Here is a 24,796-nt window from a genome sequence, read left to right as displayed (position 1 = left end):
TTCATCTCATCCAGATACTGCAGGCTTTTGTACTTGACCATCACATAACTAACTAATCTGTTGTCGCCCGCGCTCCTCATTGCATTAGCCGCACTAACACTGTTGTGCCTCAGCTGGCTAAGGCCACCTAATTTCAAGATTCATTTTGTTCAAGCCATGAAAGGCGGTAATGATATTGCTGCGCTTGCAAACCTCTTGCTCAAACTCGTCATTGCAGAAATCGACGCAGTAAATGAACTCACCTAGCTCATGAATGGGTACAGAAATTTAAAGCTCACGGCTGAAGTATTATTATTTAGGAATGTGGAGGTGTAATAAGTATAAAATAAATTGATCTAGAAAAGTGCTTAACAACGCTATCACATCGACAATCCGATACAATGCTCTTATTCATAACTTGTGTATCGCGTGCTTTCCTTTTTCCCTGACGGTATGAAAAGTACTAGTGCAGAGCAGAAGGTTTCAGTCTCAATGGAGCGCGTAAAATAATGCGTACAGATGGTGGCACTCCAAAAAAGCATGCATTGGAAATATCACGTACCAGTCGCTTTTATCAGTTTTTAAAAAAGGCGATGTATGTGCGCACATTCTACATCTAAGCCCGATTTTCCTTATGTGGTTCTCATGTGTCGTTTTTGCGCATGTGTTCCTTTTGCAATCTCTACGGTAAAACGTTTTCAACGCTAGTCCTTCGAAAACATAGCGCAAAAATGACACGGACGACACAGAAGTGGTCAGGACAGGCGCTAACTTGCAACTTTATTTTCGAAATGCCACCACGTCTAATACATAGAAGCCGATCACCCCCAACAAGCGATGAGCATGCGCAAAGAAGAGCGCAATCAAGATTACAGCATGTGCAAAATAAGCAAAAATTCCGACAAAATAAGGAAAGGAAAACACGGTGCTGGGGGAACACCGAAAGAAAAGAAATATCGCGTACTGAAACTTACTGCAAAAAGCGCTTTTCAAGCTTGTCAAGGTTAAGAGCCAAAGAAATAATGCGGCAAACAGGGGAGATAAAAATAGATCGACTAAAAGAAGAAGGGAGTGTACAAGGCTCCACACTAAGACAAACACGTGGTGAAGAAAGACAGAATGACAATGGGGAAATTACATTTATGGGCATGGCAATGGAAGTAAAAGACAGCAGAAAATTAGGCCGAAAACAGATAAGGGCTGTGATACTATATATAATAAACTGAATTTTTTTTTAAAATTGTAGGAAACTATAAAGTATATGTATATAAAAAAATACAGAAAGAACAAAACAGAAAAGGACAAAACGAGAAGTATACAACACGAGTGTAGAGGGCTCCGCGCTAAAACAACGAGGGGGGGGGGATATGCAAATATGAGAAATGGAAATAACAAATGAAGTAAAAGCCCATAAAACGCCGAGGAATAAAAGCAAGAAAACGCCAAGGAAAAGCGGGACCATTCCAGTTCACAACTACAAGAAAGTATTTAAAAGGCGGTGAGCGATCTGATCCGCGAAACTACAGACCAATATCGGTATTAAATGCAATTAATACAGTTTTTGAAAAGGTTCTTTGTAAACGTATACATAATTTTATAAATAAATATAACATTATATGTCATAATCAGCATGGCTTCAGGCCCCAAAGGTCAACGTCATCCGCAGTTCTTGTTCTTTCACAACTTATAAATTCTGCACTGCATAATAACTAGCTGGCCATAGTAGTATATTTAGACATATGAAAAGCTTTCGATACGGTTGATCACACAATACTACAACAGAAATTGGAAACCTAAGGTTTAAGAGGGAAAATTTGTAATCTAATTAAAAGCTATTTTACAGGACGGAAACAATATGTTGTCGTGAACAATTTAGCCTCACTACCGCAAAGCATTAATCTAGGTGTACCTCAGGGCTCCGTGCTTGGGCCGCTATTCTTTTCCCTGTATATTAATGACCTTCCATCAACGCTGAAATATTCGAAGGTGTAATATATGCCGATGACACTGCATTACTTTTTACAGGGGAAAATTTAGAGGCACTTAAATGTATAATTAATGAAGAGCTTAGTGAAGTTTCGCAGTGGTTTAAAAGTAATCGGTTAACCCTTAATACTGAGAAAATAAAGTACACCGTGTTTCACTCGCGCAGGAAGAACATGAACTACGAACATATATCTCTAACTATCGACAACACGACTCTGCTGAGGGTGCCGCAATACAAGTATCTTGGCGTCCTGTTCGCGTCTGATATGCACTGGAAAGAACAAATTAATAATGTTTGCTCCAAATTAGCCTATGGTTGTCATGTTTTACTAAAGGCCGGGGACTGCTTTGATCTTCCAATTCTACGCGTTCTGCATTTCGCCTTTGTGCACAGTCAATTATCTTATTGCCTGGAAGCATGGGGTGGTACATATAAAACATACCTAGATCCTGTTTTTCGCCTTCAAAAACGAGCTATTCGTATGATAACTTATTCAAATAATACATACCCCAGCAGGCCACTCTTTCAGCAGCTTCGTATCTTACCCCTATCAATGGCATATAAACTGAAGATAGCTGAAATAGTAAACAATGTAATAAAATCTAACAACCCCCTGCCCCTTAGTTTATTTAGATTACCAATGAAACAAACAAGAGCTGCAACTAACAATCTGTTTAATTTACCACCTTGTTACAATATGTACGGCCGGAGACTCCTAGAATACAGCGGAGCCCATGTGTGGAATGAAATCCCGAATGAAGTTAAAGAAAAAAATAACTTTTCGGTATCTTTAAAACACTATTTAATTTCCATGGAAATGTAGGAATCAATTGTGTGTGTTAATCTTGAAGTTTTTTTATTTTACACCGTCTGCAGTAGTATTGTGCTTGTTTTGTATTTGGACCCCTCACTAGCCGTAAAGGCTATGGGTCCAACCAACAGTTTGTGTACTGTTTCTGAGAATAATTAAAGAAAAAATTAAAAAAAAGGGTGCTTACGGTAAGCAGTCTTAAGACATGGTTCACACCTACAGATAGCCATCAAGGAATTCAACTTCACTGTCAAGTAATTGAATAGAAGGTGCGCTGACGCACTTTTTCCCAGCTTTTCTTATAAAGTACGCCTCCATGACTTCACGCTCTGTTTTTCCTTTAGCTGATGTTAAGAATTCTGTTTTATCTATTTTCGGATAGCACCCGTTCTCTTGCTCTGTTTCACATGCTTTGAAATGATAGGCTAGGTTACTTCGTGATATGTTGCGTACGCACAATCTGTGTTCTCTCGCCCTCTCATTGAAGCATCGTCCTGTCTGCCCCATGTAATGACGCCCGAACTGATAAATATTCTGTACACAACGTTCGCCTTACATTCCGTAAACTTCGTTTGATATTTCGTCGTGCAGTCATCTCATTTTGCCATTTTTTTGGTGCAGACCTTGGAAAGCTTACATGGGGCAGAAAAAACTACTTGTACAGTATAACGCGCCGCCAGCTTCTTGAAATTATGTGAAAACCTATGATAATATGGTATCACCTGGACAGGAGTCTTGCTTTTGATCTCTTCACTCCCCTGTTCACTAGAGGAAACCTTGGAGGCTTTCAGCTTTTGCAAAAGGCTTTCACACACTGCCAGTATAAGGTCTACGGGGAATCCAGCCTCTTGCAGGCGCCTGGATTGCTCATGGATGCTGGCGGCCATGCGGTGCGTGCAGGATTTTGTAGCTGCTCCGTGGAGACAGGAAGACACGATAATGGAAGACACGGAATGTAAGGCGAACGTTGTGTACAGAATTCCTATCAGTTGCGGGCGTCATTACATGGGGCAGACAGGAAGATGCTTCAATGAGAGGGCGAGAGAACACAGATTGTGCGTACGCAACAAATCAGGAAGTAACCTAGCCGACCATTGTAAAGCATGTGAAACAGAGCAAGAGAACGGGTGCTATCCAAAAATAGATAAAACAGAATTCTTAACATCAGCTAAAGGAAAAACAGAGCGTGAAGTCATGGAGGCGTATTTTATAAGAAAAGCTGGGAAAAAGTGCGTCAGCGCACCTTCTATTCAGTTACTTGACAGTGAAGTTGAATTCCTTGATGGTTATCTGTAGGTGTGAACCATGTCTTAAGACTGCTTACCGTAAGCACCGTTTCTTGTTGTTGTGAACTGGAATGGTCCCGCTTTTCCTTGGCGTTTTCTTGCTTTTATTCCTCGGTTCATTTGTTATTTCCATTTCTCATATTTGCATATCCCATCCCCCCCCCCCCCCCTCGCTGTTTTAGCGCGGAGCCCTCTACACTCGTGTTTTATACTTCTCGTTTCATCCTTTTCTGTTTCTTTCTTTCTGTATTTTTTTCATATACATATACTTTATAGTTTCCTACAATTTTTAAAAAAATTCCAGTTTATTATATATAGTATCACAGCCCTTATCTGTTTTCGGCCTAATTTTCTGCTGTCTTTTACTTCCATTGTCATGCCCATAAATGTAATTTCCCCATTGTCGTTCGGTCTTTCTTCACCACGTGTTTGTCTTAGTGTGGAGCCTTGTACACTCCCTTCATCTTTTAGTCGATCTATTTCATCTCCCCTGTTTGCCGCATTATTTGTTTGGCTCTTAACCTTGACAAGCGTTAAAAGCGCTTTTTTTTGCAGTAAATTTCAGTACGCGATGTTTCCTTTCTTTCGGTGTTCCCCCGGCACCGTGTTTTCCTTTCCTTATTTTGTCGAAATTTTTGCTTATTTTCCACACGCTGTAATCGTAATTGTGCTCTTCTTTCCGCATGCTCATCGCTTGATGGTGGTGATCGGCTCCTATATATTGGACGTGGTGGCATTTCGAAAATAAAGTTGCAAGTTAGCGCCTGTCCGGTCCACTTCTGTGTCGTCCGTGTCATTTTTGCGCTATGTTTTCGAAGAATTGTTACCAACTAGCCCAAACCAAGCTACTGTTACTTCAACGCTAGTTCCGTTGAATAATTTTGCCTTGGTTACCCAGCGTCAGTTGTTCAAATTTGCTTGCGGTTTTTGGCCTTTTTAATGGCACGGTTTTAACATGGATTATTCAGGTGGTGAGTAATATTCGTGATGTACTTACGGGTTGGCCATGGCGGCGCCATTTCCCACAGTGGACAGACTTGTGCCAGCTACTGGTCTGGATACGACTGGTGCACTAAATAGAAAACAATTAAAGGTCACAGGTTAACTTCGCTAGTCGCTAAGCGAATTGTCTTAAAAGGAATTAATTACCGTGAAATTGCTGTTGGTTAGGTAAGCGCAGCTTTGTTTGCTTTGAAAACTTAACATTTCGAAAGAAATGCCTGTCTGGTTGGGTTTGATAACGTAAACTTTCGGCCATCTCCAAACAATTTTTTTTAATTAAAAAAGCCTGGAGTTTCGGATCTGGCGGTGGAGTGGTGACGGGGTTCTGTGGTTGCGTGTTTAAGCACATGGTGGGGAGAAAAATGTGAATGCAGCGTTGTGAAAGGTGCAAGAGCGATGGAGCCGCTGTCGTGGAGTCTACGGACCCAATGGACCACAAATATTCACTGGCTATCCCGCTTAGATCAGAACGTCCACGGCCCAGAATGGATGTGAACGGTATGTATGCGTGACCTCTTTTCTGGCCAATAATGAAGGTTCACTTTTTGTGAACGAATAAATGTCCGGAAGGTATCTGCTTTCGGACGTCCGCCGGCAGCGAACCAGTGGATATCCCGCGGATTCACTCGTTCCAGACTATGAATTCGGCCCACATGGCTGCGGTCATCCGCAGAACTTCGTTTCCTCTGACAATTTTTATGAGCAGAGGTGCATTGTTGTTTCTTAAACACAGGGAAATGTTTTATGAGGAAAAATATTTGTTCTTTAAGCAAAAACTACTGTTTTTCTAAACGCTAATGCACCGCGTTGTTTCCGCCGCAGTACTCCAGATCGCGTGGGCCATAACTTCCAATCCCGTGAGAGACAGACGGCAGTGGCTCTCTCAGACCCCTACTCTACCTCTTTTTGTAAGTGTGTGCTGAGCAGTACGCTTTACTGCATGGTTGCCAGCTTTACTGAGCTGTTTTCCGCCCGAAAGGTGTTTTTCTGTCGCGAAGGCAGCCGACGTAGATGTCCGGTCGCCGGTATTTTTCTCACAAAGTGCTTCTGGCATCAACGAGAGCGATGAACAAGAAACAGTAGAACGGCTGGTGACCACACACGAAAAAAAAAAGGTCTGAGTCCAAGAGGCACACAGCAGGCATCTGCGGCGTACAAGCCATACCACTCGATACGCCAGTGTCTTCTACGACAAGTGTTGAAATTGGGGGCAATAACTGCTGTTATTGCCACTGACTGCGAAACTATTTTGATGTCCTTCCTTCTGAACAGAAACCTGACATCCATGGAAGACGAAATACGGCGTTTCTGCGTTTCAAGTTTTTGGAATGTCTCACCAACACGACGCCCAAACAATCGGTTTGCTGAAATATTTTAGGCATTTCACTCACAATTTTGCATCATTTTCTCCTCCTGTGACTCAGCTGATCGGCAGCAATGTCGATTTTTTGGCTTGGTCACGCCGCCCACAACATCTTGCGCCGTCTCCTCACGGCACCACCCATTTTACGCCATTTCGACGCGACGGCCCCGACTCAAGTCCACACGGATACCAATAGTATTGGTCTCGGTGCAGTGCTCACCCAGCGCAAATGTGGATTCGACATGTAGTTGCATATGCCAGCCTCACATAAACTAAGGCTGACTCCACAGCCCAGGATGTGGCATCCTTTCTTCTGCGTCTGTTCAGCCTTAGACGCGGCACCCCTAGTGAAGTCCTCAGTGACAAAGGCCGCGTCTTCCTATCTGACATCATCAAAGCTCTACTCCGCAAGTGAAACGTCATCCATTGTACTTGCACTGCTTACCACCATCAGACAAACAGCCTCTCTGAACGCCTTAACCCCACTCTGGTGGACGTGCTGGCTATGTACGTCGGTTCGAAGCACGCGAACTGGGACCTGAATATGGCGCAGTTTCCGCCATATTCATCTCGGCACTTTGAACAGCTGTTTGTTGTACGTTTTCTTTTTTATGTCATGCCTTTTGAACTGTATGTTTCTCTTGCATTGATTGAGTGTTGCATATATAAATTGTTTTTGTTTCGATGCCATGCATTCCACTTAGCGTTATATACACGTTACAAGATTATTTAACTGTTACATACTATTTTTTTGTTACTGTTCTCTTTTATCGAATTATTCTTTCTGTGTTTTGATATGTTCTTGTCACAAATATGTTTATTTTGCTCCCCCATTATGTAATGACTTCGGGCCTTTAAGGGAAAAAAGAAATGAAATGAAATGAATCTCCCGCATATTACGTTCGCGTACAATACTCCTACGCAGTCTACAACAGGGGTTAATCCTTTCTTCCTCCTTTATGGCCGACATCCCTCCGTTCCCATCGATACTGTTCTCCCCTACCACCCTGACGCATCTGAGTGCACCACTGTTTCCCCAGCTGCCAGGCACGCCGAAGATTGCCGCCAGGTCGTCCGGCCACTCACGACAGCTACCCAGACCGCCAAAAAACCCGCCACGGTGAATATCACCATACCCAGCATTTCCCGCCTTGCTCTCTTGTCTGGTTTCGGATATCTGCCCATACTCCTGGCTGATCCAAGAAACTGCTTGCTAAATATCAAGGGCCCTATCTCCTGTCTCATCTGCTGTCAACTATATTGTTGAGCCACTCACGTCGTCACCCGATCTCAGATACCGCGGCCGTGAGACGGTCCATATCCAGTGCCTCAAGACATACTACGACCCCGCTGTCTTGTCCGCCCCTTAAGCCGCCAGGATGGCATCTCTTCCGTCCGGGGGCCGTTGTGAGGAAGACGACGGGCATATGCGCTAGCCGCATGGGCATCGCCTGGTGCACGCTCCTAGCTTGTCTAGCTGATCTCGGACTGCTGTTGGCACTTGCGAAGCTTCTCCGCTACGAAGCTTCTCCAAATAAGCAGCACCTTACACCTAGGACGCCTCTGCGATGTCAAATACTTCTCGTCTATGGCCCTAAAGAGCGAGTATTGGCAGATCGAAGGTCGATGAAACGAACGGCCAGGAGGCCGGCTTCATCACGCCCGATGGCCAGTACGAGTCCAAGGTATTGCCATTAGGACCTTGTTCGGCCCTAGCAACATTCAGTGAATAATGAACACAGTACTGGCAGGCCCCGAGTGGAAAATTAGTCACGTATTCTTAAATGACGTTGTCGTCCTCCTTTCGACCTTTGAGGATCATCGGAAAAGGCATCGAACGGTGCTAGAGGCAATCAAGTTATCAGAGCTTCCTGAAACCAAAGAAGTGCCATTTCGCTCACGAGCAGCTGCTGTTCTTGGCCAAATGGTAAGCAACGATGGAATACAACCGGAACCCAGAAAGCCGCCGCTGTTGCATAGTTTCCACAGCAAAACGTCCAAAAAGCTATGCGAGATTCGTGGGCCCGTGTGCGTATCACGGACAATTTGTTAATACCTTTTCCCGCATCTTCGTTCCATTGACGCAGCAAACGAAGTCTGATGCGCCATTTAAGTAGGAAGCTTCAAAAAATGAAGCATTCCAGCAAATTAACCTTTACTTACAGTCGCCACGAAACCGAAATTCATAACTATGCAAGCAATGTGGGGCTAGGCACCGTTCTCGTCCCGAAGCGGCAAGGCAGCGAGGGAGTAATAGCGTACGCCAGCCGCGCTTTACGAAAGGCAGAGGCCAAGTATTTCACGACGGAGAAAGAGTGCCGTGTGATAGTGCGGGCAGCGTCGGAATTCCGCGCGTACTTGTACGGCAGACGTTTCGATGTTGTGACTCATCATCACGTGCGGTGCTAGCTCGCTCACTTGAAGGAGCCGTTTGGCTGCTCGCTCGAGCGAGTTCACGACCCCAAGAGTATGACGTCACCGTCGTTTACAAGTCCGGATGCAGGCACTCCTATTCTGATTTCCTGTCACGAACTGCAATAGATGCACCACCTGACGAAGTCTTCCTTGCACATATCAGCTCCAGCACTTCTGCACAGCAGCAGCGCTCAGACCCCGACCTCCAACACGTAATAAGTACAGGGAAGACAAGGTTTCTTCACCGCCTGAATTGTTCAAAGAGGGATTGTCTTTGTACGCAATAGTGTCCTCGTGAAGAACATTGCAATGAAAAAAAAAACCATTTAGCTCCCTATTGTACCAGGCTTCATAGAACGAGCAGAGAGCAGGGGATGTCGTTTTATCGCCCCCTCCACCGCATTCAAAGCAATTATTACTGGAAGGGTATAAGCTTGGGCTTGTTAGTTTTCAGGTGGCTTGTTGGTTTTCAGGTAGTTCAAACGTTAGTTTGAACTACCTGAAAACAGGGTTATCCAATTCCTTGACATCAGCATCACAATGCATCATGACCGGACGTGCTGGATGTTCAAACCTCGCGGCGAAAAACCATTGTTACCTTTTCATTCAGCCCATTCTAAGCTCGTAAAAAGATCTATTGCTAGCCTTTCATTTTTTAATTGTTTGAAGAAGTCTTGCCCGCACCTCATGCATGAAAGTTTTTCTCAGCAATGTAAGAGGCTTGAGAATGCTGGATACCCTTCCCATGTCCTAGTGTCTGTGGCGAAAGGTGTTTTGAAGAAAGTCTGTAATAAAAAAGGCCAGGATAACCAGGAAACCATGAGTAAGAAAGAAAAAGTTGCCGTCATTCCTTATTTTCATAAGTTTTATCATAATCTCAAAAAAAAAAAAATAGCGCAACGTTCGGGAGCCAGAGTGTGTTTTTCGGCGCCTAAGAAGTTGAGTCATCTGTGTACGAAACATTTCAAAAAATCTAAAAAGGGTGTTGGTTGTACGAAAAAACATAGGAAAAAGTTTGTCAATTGTATTGAAAATGTCATTTATCAAATTGCTCTTTCCTGTGGTAAGCAGTATGTAGGGCAAACCGGCAGATGCCTGAATGATAGGCTTCGAGAGCATGGGCGTGACGTAGATGATATGCGTGGAAAAGGGTTATTAGCCCACTGCCGGTCGTGTCACTGCATACCGCTTCTTGAACAATGCATGGTTTTAAAAGTGCACAATAAGCGGTTGACACGAGAAATCATAGAAGCGGAATGGATATCACTTTTGAAAGATGATTGTGTTAGTACCCCCTCTGTATCATTGATGGCGAAAGAGCTCGCATATCTGGCTGATACGCTTTGCTAGCACATGGTATGACGGCGTGTTGGTCGTGATGTCGTTATAAAAACCACCTTTCTTTCTGAAATAAACCATTGTTGGAAGTTAGCGCCGTGTGTTGTCCGTCTTTCTGTGTCCTCGTCTCTTTGCGCTACGTTTTTCACCTTTCAATTATTACTGGCCCCAACTATCTGCCGATGTCGTACGTTATGTCAAAAGATGCTCAGAGTGTCAGCGACGAAAGATCCCTCTCATCCGACCAGTCGGATCGATGAACCCAAATGAACCCCTATTAAGGCTTTTCCAGCAGATCAGCATGGACCGCCTGGGCCCGAAGTCTATATGAGGAGTGAGACGGAGTGAGAACGCAGACTGAGTGGGAAGCTTCCGCGCCCGTACTTCGAACCGTACAAGATCATTCGTCGACTTGAAGAGCATGACTGCGAAGTGGCCTGCGGTGGAGTGACAGCGTCAAACCGACGCCGCGCTAGACCAAAAGTTCTACGTGTTGTGCGCCTGAACCCTTATTGTGCACGCTAAGAGACACCGCGTTTCCATCCTCACTGATTGCTTTCGCATAATTTGTGTGCTTATTTGCGCCCTCATTTATCTCTGTGCATCCGGTCGATCTTTCTTTGACAGGGGAGTAACGCCGTCCATCTGTAATGGTTTTTTATTCGTGGTCAAAGCTTCTGGCAACACGGCTTTATCATTTTCCTTGGAACGGAAGATGCTTCAAGACCCGATGATTGCCGCCGTGTGCAACTGCTTCCAGACTGCTCCAGTTGCTGTAGTTGGTTTCTGGCACAGTGTCTCGAAGGTTCTTCGCCAGCTTTATATTGAGCGCGGCCGAGAGCGGCGGAGATGCCCTTCGACGACTGGCGAGCGCGCTCGTTGCTGTCGCCACCACCCAGTCACTCAGTTGGGTCTCAGTTCAGTTCTTTGCGAGCGCTAGTCAGCCCAATAAAAAGTTTCGTTTGCAAGCCATTTTCTGTGTCTTCCTGACTGCCTACCTGCCGTCACCACTACTTGACACATCTTTACATGTAATGGTGCAACGTCGCAGAAAATGGATGAGCCGACTGAAGTTGCTGAACTCCTTACTGGGCGCACCTGCTCCCACAAAGATTTGAACAAATCGGCGGCGGTGTTAGCAACAAATGTGCTCGACGGTCGTCGAAGAATCGAATCATCGCTGCCCTCTGCCGCGCTGAATTTTACACTGACTAAGAACTTTCCACACAAAGCAGGAAGAAAACAACCACCTCGAACAACGCGGAAGTGGTTCAGCGTGGGTGCGATCTTGCGAGATGAGCCTGGTCGCATATCCCATGACAGAGTGATAAGCCGCGTGCCGGTGGCTTTGAGCATCAGCAAACATACAGTCAAAGTTTCGGGGCATTATTCCCCTCTGAATGCTTTAGAACGAAAAGAAAGGAAAGCAAAAATAAACACTTAGAGTGCAATATTAAAGCGGCTATTATTGCACATAATAAGGCTGGAGGCGCACAATGTGGTCGACTTCAGGGGCGCTATGCTGGAAGGCCCGAGTTTGCTGAAACTCGGAATCTTCCCGAGCTCTGGCGACGCCCTCAGACGAGTACACTAATGGTAGCAAGATGAAATCCCACCCTCGTCACGCCTCCAACATCATTGGGTTATCTGGATATATTCCGTGCTTTATCATCACATCGTCGCCACCTCTTGGGCTTCTTGGGCGGTCTACAAAGAACGGATCACGTGAGCCAACCGCCGGTGCACTTTTCATTTGTGTGTCGCTCCACCAAGTGCATTGCGTGTGCAATTAGACAAACGAGGTTAGTTGAATTTTATAATGCACTTAGTACACTTTTATAAGCATTTTATAGTGTGCAAGATTTGGATTTAAAGCGCTTTAGAGTGATTCATGCATTATTAATTTTTGCTTTGTACCGCGAGGGAACGCTACCAACGCTACGGTCCCGTCATCAGCTGACTGCCAATGGCGACTAGGTAGATAGCGTAAACGGTGCGGCGTAGGGCGTCAACAAACAGTCACTGCATTTCTTAGACATGAAACCAAAGGTCGCCACTTTTCCTCGGGTTCTTAAGTTTTTAAGGTGAGATTCGTAATGACGGTCTTTGAGAAGGCGTTTATAGACACATGTCTCAAGTGAGCCCGCGAAAATTTGAAATAGACCGCGAAAATTTAAACGCGTTAGTTCGTGCTTAGAAGCAAAGCCACGCCTCCACCGTGGGAAATTGCTGTAGTAGTAGCATGGCAGGAAGCAGCTCCACACCACCTCCGGCGAAAAAGGCTAGGTCGGGACGGCATGCTTCCGTTCGGTAGAAATTACAGCTGCTTGACTTTCTTGAGCAGCATCCCCGTTTAGCAAGACCGAGCAGCGACTTATCGTCATCTTTTACGGGGTGCGAAAGAGAGCGGTTGTGGCGAGAAGTTGCAGAGCTCCTCAATGAATTGGGGCCCGCAGTAAAAGATGCAGCAGGTTGGCGGCGGTTTTGATCACAACTCGTCGCAGAAACTAAGAAAGACGTGAGCGTCGTGTCGGCCGCTACCAGGTAAGTTAGACTGCTGTTGTTATTTGTAAACAAAAAACGACAGTTCCTTTGCCATTCTGCGTTATGTGCAGAATGAAATTCACTTCATTCGTTGTACTCCTTGACTGTGCCAGCATACAGTCGCGAGGCCGCGCTATCACTTTTATTTTTAGCAACTTTCGTTCACTTTAAACGCACTGGAGTAAATGGGTAGGTAGATAGGAAGGAATAGTAGCAGTGGTGGTCGTGTAATAATTTTGCACGGGTAACTTTTCATCTGGGGATTGCTTTTGCATGACGTCCACTCATACGCGTTTTGTTCTCAATTTCAGTGAAACGGGTGGTGGAAAGCTGCCCACTATTGGGGGAAGGGTGCTTGCATTGGTTGACCTTGACTGTGCGGTGGGTTGCGGGCGTTCACTGTTCTTGAAGGACCCTACACTGGTGAGTGCAGAACAGTGCGTGCAGCAATTTTAATGTGAAGTGTTCTTGCCGAATGCACAGTGGTTTTCTTTGCCAGGCATCTAGGCACTTTCATGAAGCAGCCAGTAAAGAGAAATCCAACTTTTGAATATCAGCGTAGACCAGTTCTGCCCGAATGAAATTAAAAGGTAGTCAACATGCTTCTTGAGAAGCTACTTTGTATCAAATGCTGGGAAACCTTGCTGCATATTCGAGGTTCTACTTGATGGCATTCAATAAGGCACCTTTAGCATGGTGTGTGTGCCCATCACGCACACGTGAGGTTTTCTGTATCTCCTCTTTGGGTTTGCCCATTTATTCGGCCCCTATCCTGTTCAACAGCATTATTTGGGCCAGGCATTGCACTAAATTCGATCAATCTACAAGGATGAGACTGACGCTGTCATGATTACAACGTAATGAAAATGGCTTGACGAGGACGACGTGATGGTTATGATGTGAGAGCACCAGTGTGAGGGCAGCAGTGCAATGCTTGAAAGCATGGTGAGGACAGCATGCAAATTAATGATTGGCTGTTGCCACTTGTCCTTGCCATTTCTGTCATTGTTGTCTTTCCTGAAACAAGAACGCTTTCCATCACGCAGGCTTCAGCTGAAGTTGTGTCGCCACCTAATGTTTACATATGTGTAAGTTCACCATGCAGGCACAGTGCATAGAGAGCATAAACTCTTCCATTTTCACTCACCTACAAAATGGCATATATAGGGATGAGAAAGCAGTTAACGCATCGCTGCACAGCTTGCACTGAACAGAAAAGTATGATCAAATAAGCGCTTTAATACACTTTAAACAGATTGCTACATTTGCTTTTCTTTATGCATCTTACGCACTTGTTTTCACAATGTTTTGCAGGAGCCACAGCCCTCGACCAGCCAGTCGAACACCCAAGCAGTCTCATTGCAGCACTCAATATCAGGCATGTCATGGGAGTTTTGTATGAAACTTGTGCGCAAGATTTGAGAGTCGGTCAATCACAACTCACTGCTCTCTGTTAATTGCCAGCTAGTAGACGCATTCACCTTGTTCTCTGTGATGCCGCCGCGCAGAAGAAAACGCTCCTTAACAAAGGCACGCTCGGCCGCAGTCATGGGGAAAGCGAGCCACCACTTATGCCCAGCCGCGTCAATAAGTGCGTCGGAGACGTTTCCTAACACAGCGGCTCACAGTGGTTTGGTGGCGTCCAATAAAGCGGTCTGCGCCGACGCTCCCCTGGAAGCTCCCGGTCACGAAGAACCGGAGGGTGCAGAGCATTTGCTCTTCGACCGAAAGCGAATGAGGTCCGGTACGCACTCTCCGCAGGCGTGGGTCGTCGCCTAACTCTTTACACAAGCATCGTACCGATGTTTTGGAAAGGCGAAAATATCGCTGGAATTCGTCGTCGGCCATGGCAGTAAACGGGTCCAGTCGGCCGTACTGACATTTGCCGTCAGAGGAAGCGATGACTCAGGCTGCTGCTGCTGCCGCCATGACAGTCCCGAGATGAATTCGGGGCACTTCACCGTTCACGAGTTTAGCTCCGAGTTCACCTGTCAATCAAAACCATTGGTGACGCCCCCGGCGTGCCGTACATAAATTATAGGCGTACGCGCTATGGGTGGGCCACTCCCAACATCCCTGCCGGCTACAGGTATGCAGCGCGGCTGTGCTGATTGCTGACAGACATCGACGATGTTGACCATCGAAATATAACCGGCAAAACGGACGTCATCGCTGATTAATCTAAGCACCTCTGCGAAGGACACGAAAAGTGGCGACAGCCGCCGATTTCTTTGCTCGCATACCAAGATTGCACAACACTATAGCCCGTTGCAACCACGTAAGACACAGCTCTACGCTGACGGCGCGTCGCACCTGCTTGCAAGTCGTCAAACACGGAGCACGATGACGAAACGGTGCTTGGCCGTCCTTTAATCGGTGATAAAGCTCAGCATCAATGTGTCAAACACATCCGGGATCGACAAACGGTCGCTGCTCTAGACCCAGTGCAATAAAGAGTGCAATTTCCAGCACGCAAGCACTGCGTACTTCACAACCGTAACACCTTTCTCTGTTATAAGTCCGATTCCATCATTACAAACAGGATTCCACATCTGCCCGAACGATATTATTGCGATGTCACTGCGGTATACAACGGCGATCGACGTTAGTGGCAAAACCAGTCCGCAAAACCTTGAAGTGCGCGACGTAAACAAATACTACGCAGATACGCTCGCCACCACCTTCACAGCTTTTAGTCAGTGTCTGATGACATAGAATTAGTTGTGTCGCTGGGTAGCACGCTCTTCGCATGCGCAGTGCCCTAAAGAGGCGTCACACACAACAGGCATACGTAATGAATCATTGAATACAGCCAAACAGCAATTCTTTTCTCACACCGCATTACATCCACTCGCACGGCCAATTTCTACCGCTGAGACTCGCCAAGAGCGTACTAAAAGCTATGGTTGGCCATAGCGGGGTGCGGCAGCGGCCGTAGCATCGGTGAACTCCACCTGAGGTAGCTGCAGAGAGCAGCAGTGACGCGGGGGTACAGTGCAGTTCAATTTTTTGCTTTTGTGTATTATGCAAGCCAGAAGATGCATGGCTGTTATATTTTGATTTTTCTTCGTACAAAAGCTAGCGCAAAACACGACACACACAAGAAAGGTAGACAGGACAACGCGCTGTATTGGAAAGATACTCAAGTAACACTTGTTGCTGGGCTAGTTGGTGCATTTTTCTTCGTACAAAAGCTAGCGCAAAACACGACACACACAAGAAAGGTAGACAGGACAACGCGCTGTATTGGAAAGATACTCAAGTAACACTTGTTGCTGGGCTAGTTGGTGCATTTTTCTTCGTACAAAAGCTAGCGCAAAACACGACACACACAAGAAAGGTAGACAGGACAACGCGCTGTATTGGAAAGATACTCAAGTAACACTTGTTGCTGGGCTAGTTGGTGCATTTTTCTTCGTACAAAAGCTAGCGCAAAACACGACACACACAAGAAAGGTAGACAGGACAACGCGCTGTATTGGAAAGATACTCAAGTAACACTTGTTGCTGGGCTAGTTGGTGCATTTTTCTTCGTACAAAAGCTAGCGCAAAACACGACACACACAAGAAAGGTAGACAGGACAACGCGCTGTATTGGAAAGATACTCAAGTAACACTTGTTGCTGGGCTAGTGTTACTTGAGTAACACTAGCCCAGCAACAAGTGTTACTGTGTGTGTCGTGTTTTGCGCTAGCTTTTGTACGAAGAAAAATGCACCAACTAGCCCAGCAACAAGTGTTACTTGAGTATCTTTCCAATACAGCGCGTTGTCCTGTCTACCTTTCTTGTGTGTGTCGTGTTTTGCGCTAGCTTTTGTACGAAGAAAAATGCACCAACTAGCCCAGCAACAAGTGTTACTTGAGTATCTTTCCAATACAGCGCGTTGTCCTGTCTACCTTTCTTGTGTGTGTCGTGTTTTTGCGCTAGCTTTTGTACGAAGAAAAATGCACCAACTAGCCCAGCAACAAGTGTTACTTGAGTATCTTTCCAATACAGCGCGTTGTCCTGTCTACCTTTCTTGTGTGTGTCGTGTTTTGCGCTAGCTTTTGTACGAAGAAAAATGCACCAACTAGCCCAGCAACAAGTGTTACTTGAGTATCTTTCCAATACAGCGCGTTGTCCTGTCTACCTTTCTTGTGTGTGTCGTGTTTTGCGCTAGCTTTTGTACGAAGAAAAATGCACCAACTAGCCCAGCAACAAGTGTTACTTGAGTATCTTTCCAATACAGCGCGTTGTCCTGTCTACCTTTCTTGTGTGTGTCGTGTTTTGCGCTAGCTTTTGTACGAAGAAAAATGCACCAACTAGCCCAGCAACAAGTGTTACTTGAGTATCTTTCCAATACAGCGCGTTGTCCTGTCTACCTTTCTTGTGTGTGTCGTGTTTTGCGCTAGCTTTTGTACGAAGAAAAATGCACCAACTAGCCCAGCAACAAGTGTTACTTGAGTATCTTTCCAATACAGCGCGTTGTCCTGTCTACCTTTCTTGTGTGTGTCGTGTTTTGCGCTAGCTTTTGTACGAAGAAAAATGCACCAACTAGCCCAGCAACAAGTGTTACTTGAGTATCTTTCCAATACAGCGCGTTGTCCTGTCTACCTTTCTTGTGTGTGTCGTGTTTTGCGCTAGCTTTTGTACGAAGAAAAATGCACCAACTAGCCCAGCAACAAGTGTTACTTGAGTATCTTTCCAATACAGCGCGTTGTCCTGTCTACCTTTCTTGTGTGTGTCGTGTTTTGCGCTAGCTTTTGTACGAAGAAAAATGCACCAACTAGCCCAGCAACAAGTGTTACTTGAGTATCTTTCCAATACAGCGCGTTGTCCTGTCTACCTTTCTTGTGTGTGTCGTGTTTTGCGCTAGCTTTTGTACGAAGAAAAATGCACCAACTAGCCCAGCAACAAGTGTTACTTGAGTATCTTTCCAATACAGCGCGTTGTCCTGTCTACCTTTCTTGTGTGTGTCGTGTTTTGCGCTAGCTTTTGTACGAAGAAAAATGCACCAACTAGCCCAGCAACAAGTGTTACTTGAGTATCTTTCCAATACAGCGCGTTGTCCTGTCTACCTTTCTTGTGTGTGTCGTGTTTTGCGCTAGCTTTTGTACGAAGAAAAATGCACCAACTAGCCCAGCAACAAGTGTTACTTGATTATATTTTGATATACGACACAATAAAAAATATTATCACAATGGCCGAAAAATAAGACAGATACAGCGTGTAGTAGTTGGCTAGTCTCTCCAGTCGAAGGCAGCGCTACCGGCGGCGTGTCAGCGCAGGAGCTCTCTCTTTTTCGGCACGGTGGGCTGCCGCTCTAGTTCGTATGCAAGCCACGCTGCAAGCTATGGCCTCACTATCGCCACTAGCGGCAGAAAGTGTGAAATCTTTGTTAATTGCGGAAAGCTGTGCTTTTCAACAACGCTTCATTGGATTCAGGTTTTAAAATGCATTTGGAAATTAATAAAACGTTCATAATATTATCTGTTGCCTTTTAACGTATTCGAGAGAAAAGAAAGGGTTGATACAAGAGTGCACCTAGTGCGCACTGTTTGTCTTCGGAAATGGAGAGACAGATAGAGCCTGAAAGAGAAGACACGCCTTCGACGCGCCCGAAAAGGCGTGTCAGACAGCTAGCGGCGAGTGTGCAGATAGATAGCAGAGAAGTCACGGTTTCACGATTGCTGATATGGCGCTGATAACTTCAGGTAGCGCTGCGGCCTGGTATTGCGCAGTGTATTGTGCTTGAAGAGTGAAACAGGCGCGCAGGGTGCGCTTGTATCGCCTTTACGTGGCTTTATCTCTACATTTGATTGTCCGCTGCCTGCGCACGTTCCGCACTATCTTCGTTCACTGACTGCCGTCATCGCAAACTCGGATGAAACTCGGGCGAGCGCCAAACTCGGGCCTTCCGGCATAGCGCCCCAGAGCATGCACAGCGCCATTGTGATATTGTCGCTCTTTCAAGTACAGTTCAGATATTTACCGAAGCATGTTGTAAGGTACGAAATAACGTTGAAGAAGGGTTTTCGTTTGGGTTAGCTGATCCGTTGCTAATTGACGAAAAACAGCGCGAATGTGGACAAGAAGAAACACACGGTACTGGCCGGCACCCATCCTGTTTCGCGTGTTCGTTCTTGTCTATGTCATTTCGCACTGTGTTTTACATGCACCCAAATAACGACGTAACAGTTTTTTTCAAGCCCCCGAAGGCGTAGTGGTGTCCGTACCCAGACCATGTCATCTGACTTGTACCCTGCGTCGCCTGGTCATAGGTTCTAGCGGCGGGCTTTAGTGCGCTGCTAGTTATTTTCGTCGGGCTTCGACTGCACGCTAGAAATGAGAGGCGACGTCGATGATGTCTTCTCGGTGACATTTGGCAGCATGGCGTCGAACATGGTCGTTGACTCCATGCCATGAACGAGCCAAAAAGGCATCTGGATGTTCTCTTGCGCTACACTTTTGTCGGCGAAGAGCATACTTAGAGGAGGGTGACATCCCAGCTCCTGTGTTCAGCGTCGGCATACATGGCAAGCATGTCTGCGGTCGTCTTCTTCAAGAACTCTGCGAGGTCATTTATCTGCGGATGGTACGCTGTTGTCCTCCGACGGCTTTTGTGATTACAGCGAGGATATGAGGTACGTCAGCTCAGCCTTGAACGCTGTTCCTCTGATAAGGATCAGCAATTCCGGGTCACCGTGTCGCAGCAGGATGCATTTCAGAAAAAAAATACGCAGCTTCTGCTGCTGTGTTGTTTGCTAGGGATTTCCTTCCAACAGTCGTTGCCGGTCGTTTTGGTCTTGAATGCGACGAACATCCCCCGTTAACATCCTTGGGGTGCATTTTTCAAAGCACCTTACCTGGAATGAGCATGTTGATCACCTACAATCAAAACTGTCATCTGCCATTGGTGCCATTGCTCGTCTGCGTCGCATTCTCCCGACCAAGGTAAAATTAATGTTGTACAATGCACTGGTGGTATCTGTCATGCAGTATTGCATTCTGGTGTGGGGCACAACTGGCGTGACAAACTTGCAGAAACTACATTTGCTACAAAAAAGAGCTGTACGTTACATAGCTGATGTCCATTATACATACTCCACAAAACCACTTTTTCCAAAATATGAAATTCTTCCTGTGTTTTGTTTTTATAATTACAGGTTGATGTTGTGCTACAAAGGTTTTGTAAAGTTTGGCATTGATTACATAACTCATCTGGCAAAACTCCAAGAAAACACAAATATTCGTCAGACCCGACATAAAGAAATGTGGTTTGTATACACCCCGAGAACCTCCTATGATGAACAATCTCTATCTTATACATTACCTTCGCTGTTAAACTTACTAGACCGACAAAATTTTGATCCCTCCAGAAACCGGAACTGTCGCATTAAACGTTTTTGTCAACTTCTTCATTTGCAAGACTAAACCATGCCTTCATATTCGCCTAATTTTGTTCACTAATGTTGCTTATGTGTGTTGATTTATCTGTATTACCTTTTGTTGCTTCTCCCATTTGATTGCCGTCTTGTTTCATTCTGTATTACCCGTTGCTTTGTGATATTTTTTCATTTTTGTGTAAGACTGGCCGTCATCCTGCTGTCATGCCAACTAACAAGGGGTTGGGACCTCGTCAAGCTGTTCGAGCTTTTAGTCCCGTACTCCTCCTTTTCTAAGGAAATAAAATGATTGATTGATTGAAAGGCGTGGGCGAACCCATTGTGTCCAGCTTTTGGTTAGCCGTGGAAAGCCCGCAGAAGTAATTCTCATAGGCGGTCGGCAACGACGAGGAGGTACGTTGTATTGTCGAAGTGGACGGGGGGGGGGGGGGGGGTTGAAGGCTGTTTTAACCACGATACCATTTTGAAGAAAGAAATATTACAAACAAACCATGTTTCGACGCTCCTGGGAGTAAAAAAGCTTTGCCTTTCAGGCACAGAAGAAGGCGCTGTAGGTCGGAGTCCGAGAGTTGCTGTTGCACGATGTCACTGCTGCTTGTCGGTCACAAAAAGGCGTCTGCGTCGTCCTTTTCCGGCGGCTTTTCTTCAGTGGCTCACAACAGGCAGTTGGAATCGGTGTGCTTGCGTTCAGATTTGTCGGCAATTATAATGAACTCATTAAAGAACGCAGCATCAGAGTCTTATCATTAGCAGCGACTAGTACCACGGTTAGTGTTTGCAAAACTGTATGTATCTAACGAAGTTATGTCATTCGGGAATGTAGCTTCATGCAAACCATGCGTAAATATTGGTAAATCATACATTCTGAAGTGGTAAAGGTTAGCCTTTACTCTCCAGCACAATAGCACTTCTTGAGTTCTATCACTTTTTTGTTTGGCTATTTACTAGTGTCCTGTATCAATTTGTTACCTTCAATCGGAGGTTTGTCTCCTTACAGCCAACAAACGCTATATGTTTGACAGAATAAAAACAATTTTGATCTTCGTACTCATGTTGCTAACCGCGTTGTGTAATCTCATCCGTATTAATGTTCTTCCTTCGATCGTTTGTGTTAGTTTATGCATTAGTAGGGCACGAGCGCTATGCAATCAAGAGCATCTTTTTCTTTTATGATTAACAAAGTTGCCTGTAACAGCGCGACAATTAGGCTTATTATTTATTGGAGTATGTGTTTGTATTGTCTGAAGCACTGAAAGCTATGTTCCTCATTTTTTTTTCAAAATACTGCATTTGCTAGTTAGGTTTGTTGCATGCATTGTTAATTATCATCCTTTGAATTTTGTTTGTTCTCACAACTTATATGACTGCTGATTTCTACATTTCAAGAGAGTGTATTAAATACTATGAATAAACGCAAATTACTGTTCCACTTTTTTCTGCTTTAAGACAACAAAAGCTGGTCTTGAGTGAGGAGTTAACCTGCCGACCCACAGGTCATGATCGCGATCCCGCTAGAGGCAGCTGCAAACTCGTGCCGCTTAAATTAAAAAAAAAAAACGAACGCTCCAGTTCTTTAGTATCGCCGGGAGTTAGAAGGAAATTAGAAGGAAATCCGGTAGTTAGAAAAAGGCAGGTGCTTAAAATCGACCCAGAGGCCTCCGATATAGCTCGCCTCATAGCCAATAGTGTTGCATATGGACTTGAAAATCTGTTAAGCCAATAAAAACCGCTCACAACATCGCCCAGCAGTCCTGCGAAGCGCTGGGCAGTCCGATTCTTGTCCTCCGCGGCGTGGACGCCGCCGGCTTCCCCCGGAACCACTGGCCGGTACGGCAACTTCCAATCCAGCAGTTTATTTTAAACCTCCTTTCTTCAGACTGCCAATACTGAACCATTGCCCGTTGGAAGGTCACTTGCGCAGAGCAGAATTCAAATGACATCACTTTGAACTGGAAGACGCCTACCACGCTATGAGTGCGATCATCTCTCGTCTTCTTTTATACCTTTCATTTTGCCACCAGCCGCTCTTAATGTCCACAAAGAGGAATACTTGGCTTCGCAAAGCCGGTTCAGTGCGTTGTCGATGCGCGGAGGGTGAAGGCATCCTTCCTCTGCATGTTGTGCAAGCGGCTGTAATCAACGCAGTACCGAAGTGTGTTGCGTTTCTTTCTGAACAGAACCGTCGATTCTGACCACCAGATCTTCTGTGGCTGGATGACGTCGCCGCGAGGAATATCTTCTACTTTATTCTGCATGGCCTGGCGTTCTCGCGGCGATGCATGAGAGGGGCTTCGGTGGATAGGCCAGGCGTGTTCGTCGGTTACGGTGTGGTGCTCGACAATTGGCGTTCGCCGCACTTTTTACGATGACGAAAAACACTCGTTAAAACACTGTAGGTCTGGTCTTGTCTCTTACGGGACACCTAGGTTGGTGCCGAAGGCGTACACGTGGTGGTATTCATTGTCTATGCGAGTCATCTGCGGATTGGTCGGAGAGGGCGAAGATATCAAGAATGTCTGAACAGTTTGTCCAGAAAAGCAGTCGTCATAGCTCTGCTCAGGTGTGCGCAGAAAAAAGCAAATGAACAGGGGAATGAAAAAAAAATGTATGAAAAGTTAGCCCTGAAGTATAGGCACGGACATTTCAAGCTCTGATACAAGATGGGGTGGAAGGTTTTGCGAAAAGCTAGCTTCTTCGCGAAAGGCAGAAGCAGAATTTACGATCTATTTAGTCATTTATAGTAGGTTTGAAAAGGAGTCGGTTTTTAGGCGCAGAGAGTTGCACCATGTCTCACGTTTTTGTATCCGTTTCGGCCAAGTCATATATTCATAGTAAGCGCAATGTTCTGCTTTTCTTCCTTAAATATAGTGATGCCTTTGTCTACTTTTTGAAGTTTGTGCGATGGCGTAGAGTAACCCTAGTAGATAAGTCATGCGCAATTGTCCTCATATGTCTAACCAATGTGTCGTTTCAGTCTTGAAGACGCTAGCTAGTCTATTCAATGCCGAGTCACGCCTGCCTGTACAGCTCTATTGGAGGAGAACATGTTCACTCCCCTCCAGGCATGAAAAACAACCTATAACAATAAAAATTACTTATGCCCACCACTTTGCGTAAGCGTTGATCACATCTCGACAAAGTTTTCCTGCTGCCAATAGCGGTGAGGGCGTGCTGTCGCCCCTCTTGTGAGGACACGCGGCACCCGTGACCAGGACGGTTGTAGCAGGAGCGACGTCACAGTGTCATATTGATCACTTCTTTATCTTCAATATTTTAATAGTTCTTTATATAACTATTTTAACACTGCGGCATAATCAGGCGTAGCTTGGGATCAGAAATTGTTCTATTGTTCTTACGGCCAAGTTATTGGAACCAGCAGATAGAATTTTCAGGGCTTATTGTTATGAATAAATTAGCTTGTAAGCCGTAACTTATTTTCCAAACTTAAAAGAAATCGCATGACATTTGCGGGTGTGTAATGCGAATGTTAGAGCGTTAGCAGTGGTGTGGCAGGGAATATTTGCCTACAGGCATCTGTCTTTTTCTGCCGAAGTAGACAGGTGAAGGTGAATCCGGACGTGCCAAGCACAACACTGATACTCTCTGGAGGTTTTCGGCCGGAATGGTTCGGCTTCAGTGGTTTTCGAACGAACCGACTTCCGCAGCCAAGGCGGCCGCCCATTTCACACGGCCGCCTGTCACCACCCTCCTTCTCTCCCTCTTACCCTTCTGCCACCTGCCTCGGTCGGCAGGTCGCGCTACGGATGCATTGGAAGTCGAGAGAGTACGCAAGTGCTTATCGCTGCTGACGGCACCGCAAAAAGGTGAGCTGTAAGTATAAATGAGCCTGCAAAGCCGAGTAGCAGTCTGGATTCGCCAGCGGAGGACAATGAACATGGTACTGTTCAGAGCTAAACAGCAAATTTTCGGAAAATGCTGCGGGCATAACCAAGTAATTCTAGCGATAGGACTAAATAATGTTCTGTATGGTCACGCAGCGCAACCAATAGAACGGTCAGCCAATGAATTGAGGATATGCGGGCAATAACACCGCATGTGCCGATCTTTGTGTTCGCGGTAACCAAGGTGCCGGGAGGAGCAAAAAGGTCGAGTGGGTCGTGGTAGCTCTTAATAAGGAGATAAAGAAGTTAGACCTGAAGCAAGGCTTCGAAGTGGCAGAATTAAACAGAAATGTACGCGGAGAAAGGGTGTCAGAAAGGGAGACACGTACTGGCCATTGCTATTCCCCACCTTTTCACAGTACAGGAAGTATTGCGGGTCCTGGATTGGGGGAAGTTAGAATAGAGCTAATAGAGAATTACTCAGTAATCACTGACTACATCATCATGCTAAGTCACTCAGGAGATGAACTCCAAAACATGACCCATCAGTTAGACAGGCAGAGCAGAACGGTGGGTCTATAACTTAGCATACAGGAAACCAAAATGATGCTCAACTTCTCGCTGGAGAACAGCAGTTCACAAGTAGTTCCCGTCAAGGCATAAAGCTGGGCTAGTTAGTGGTTCGCGGTTGATTAAAAAGACTAGCGCAATAGACTGGGACAAATAGTTCGAAACAGACAGTACGAGCGCTAAGTGCTTGAAGTGGTAAGAGAATACGTATACTTAGAGTAGATAGTGACCACGGACCCGGGTCATGAGAGAGAAATAACCAGAAGAATAACAA

General features: G+C 45.6%; 1 protein-coding gene across 2 annotated transcripts in view; it reads right to left on the bottom strand.

The window, feature by feature from the left end:
• Positions 1–24,796, bottom strand: part of LOC149334604 (uncharacterized) — a 54,406-nt gene that overhangs the window by 15,467 nt on the left and 14,143 nt on the right. Inside the window, exon 4 of one of the 2 annotated variants that reach the window (XM_089556284.1) lies at positions 5,061–5,135. The exons of the other annotated variant lie outside the window; for it this stretch is intronic. Within the exon in view, the coding sequence (XP_089412410.1) occupies positions 5,061–5,135 (75 nt within the window). The remainder of the gene's footprint in view (positions 1–5,060; positions 5,136–24,796) is intronic. 2 annotated transcript variants of the gene reach the window in all.

Source organism: Amblyomma mixtum, chromosome 8, assembly GCF_055824585.1.
Source record: "Amblyomma mixtum isolate Tamu chromosome 8, ASM5582458v1, whole genome shotgun sequence".
NCBI lineage: Eukaryota > Metazoa > Arthropoda > Arachnida > Ixodida > Ixodidae > Amblyomma > Amblyomma mixtum.
Note: the sequence above shows the minus strand (reverse complement) of the source record. Positions and strands in the feature narration are given on the sequence as shown.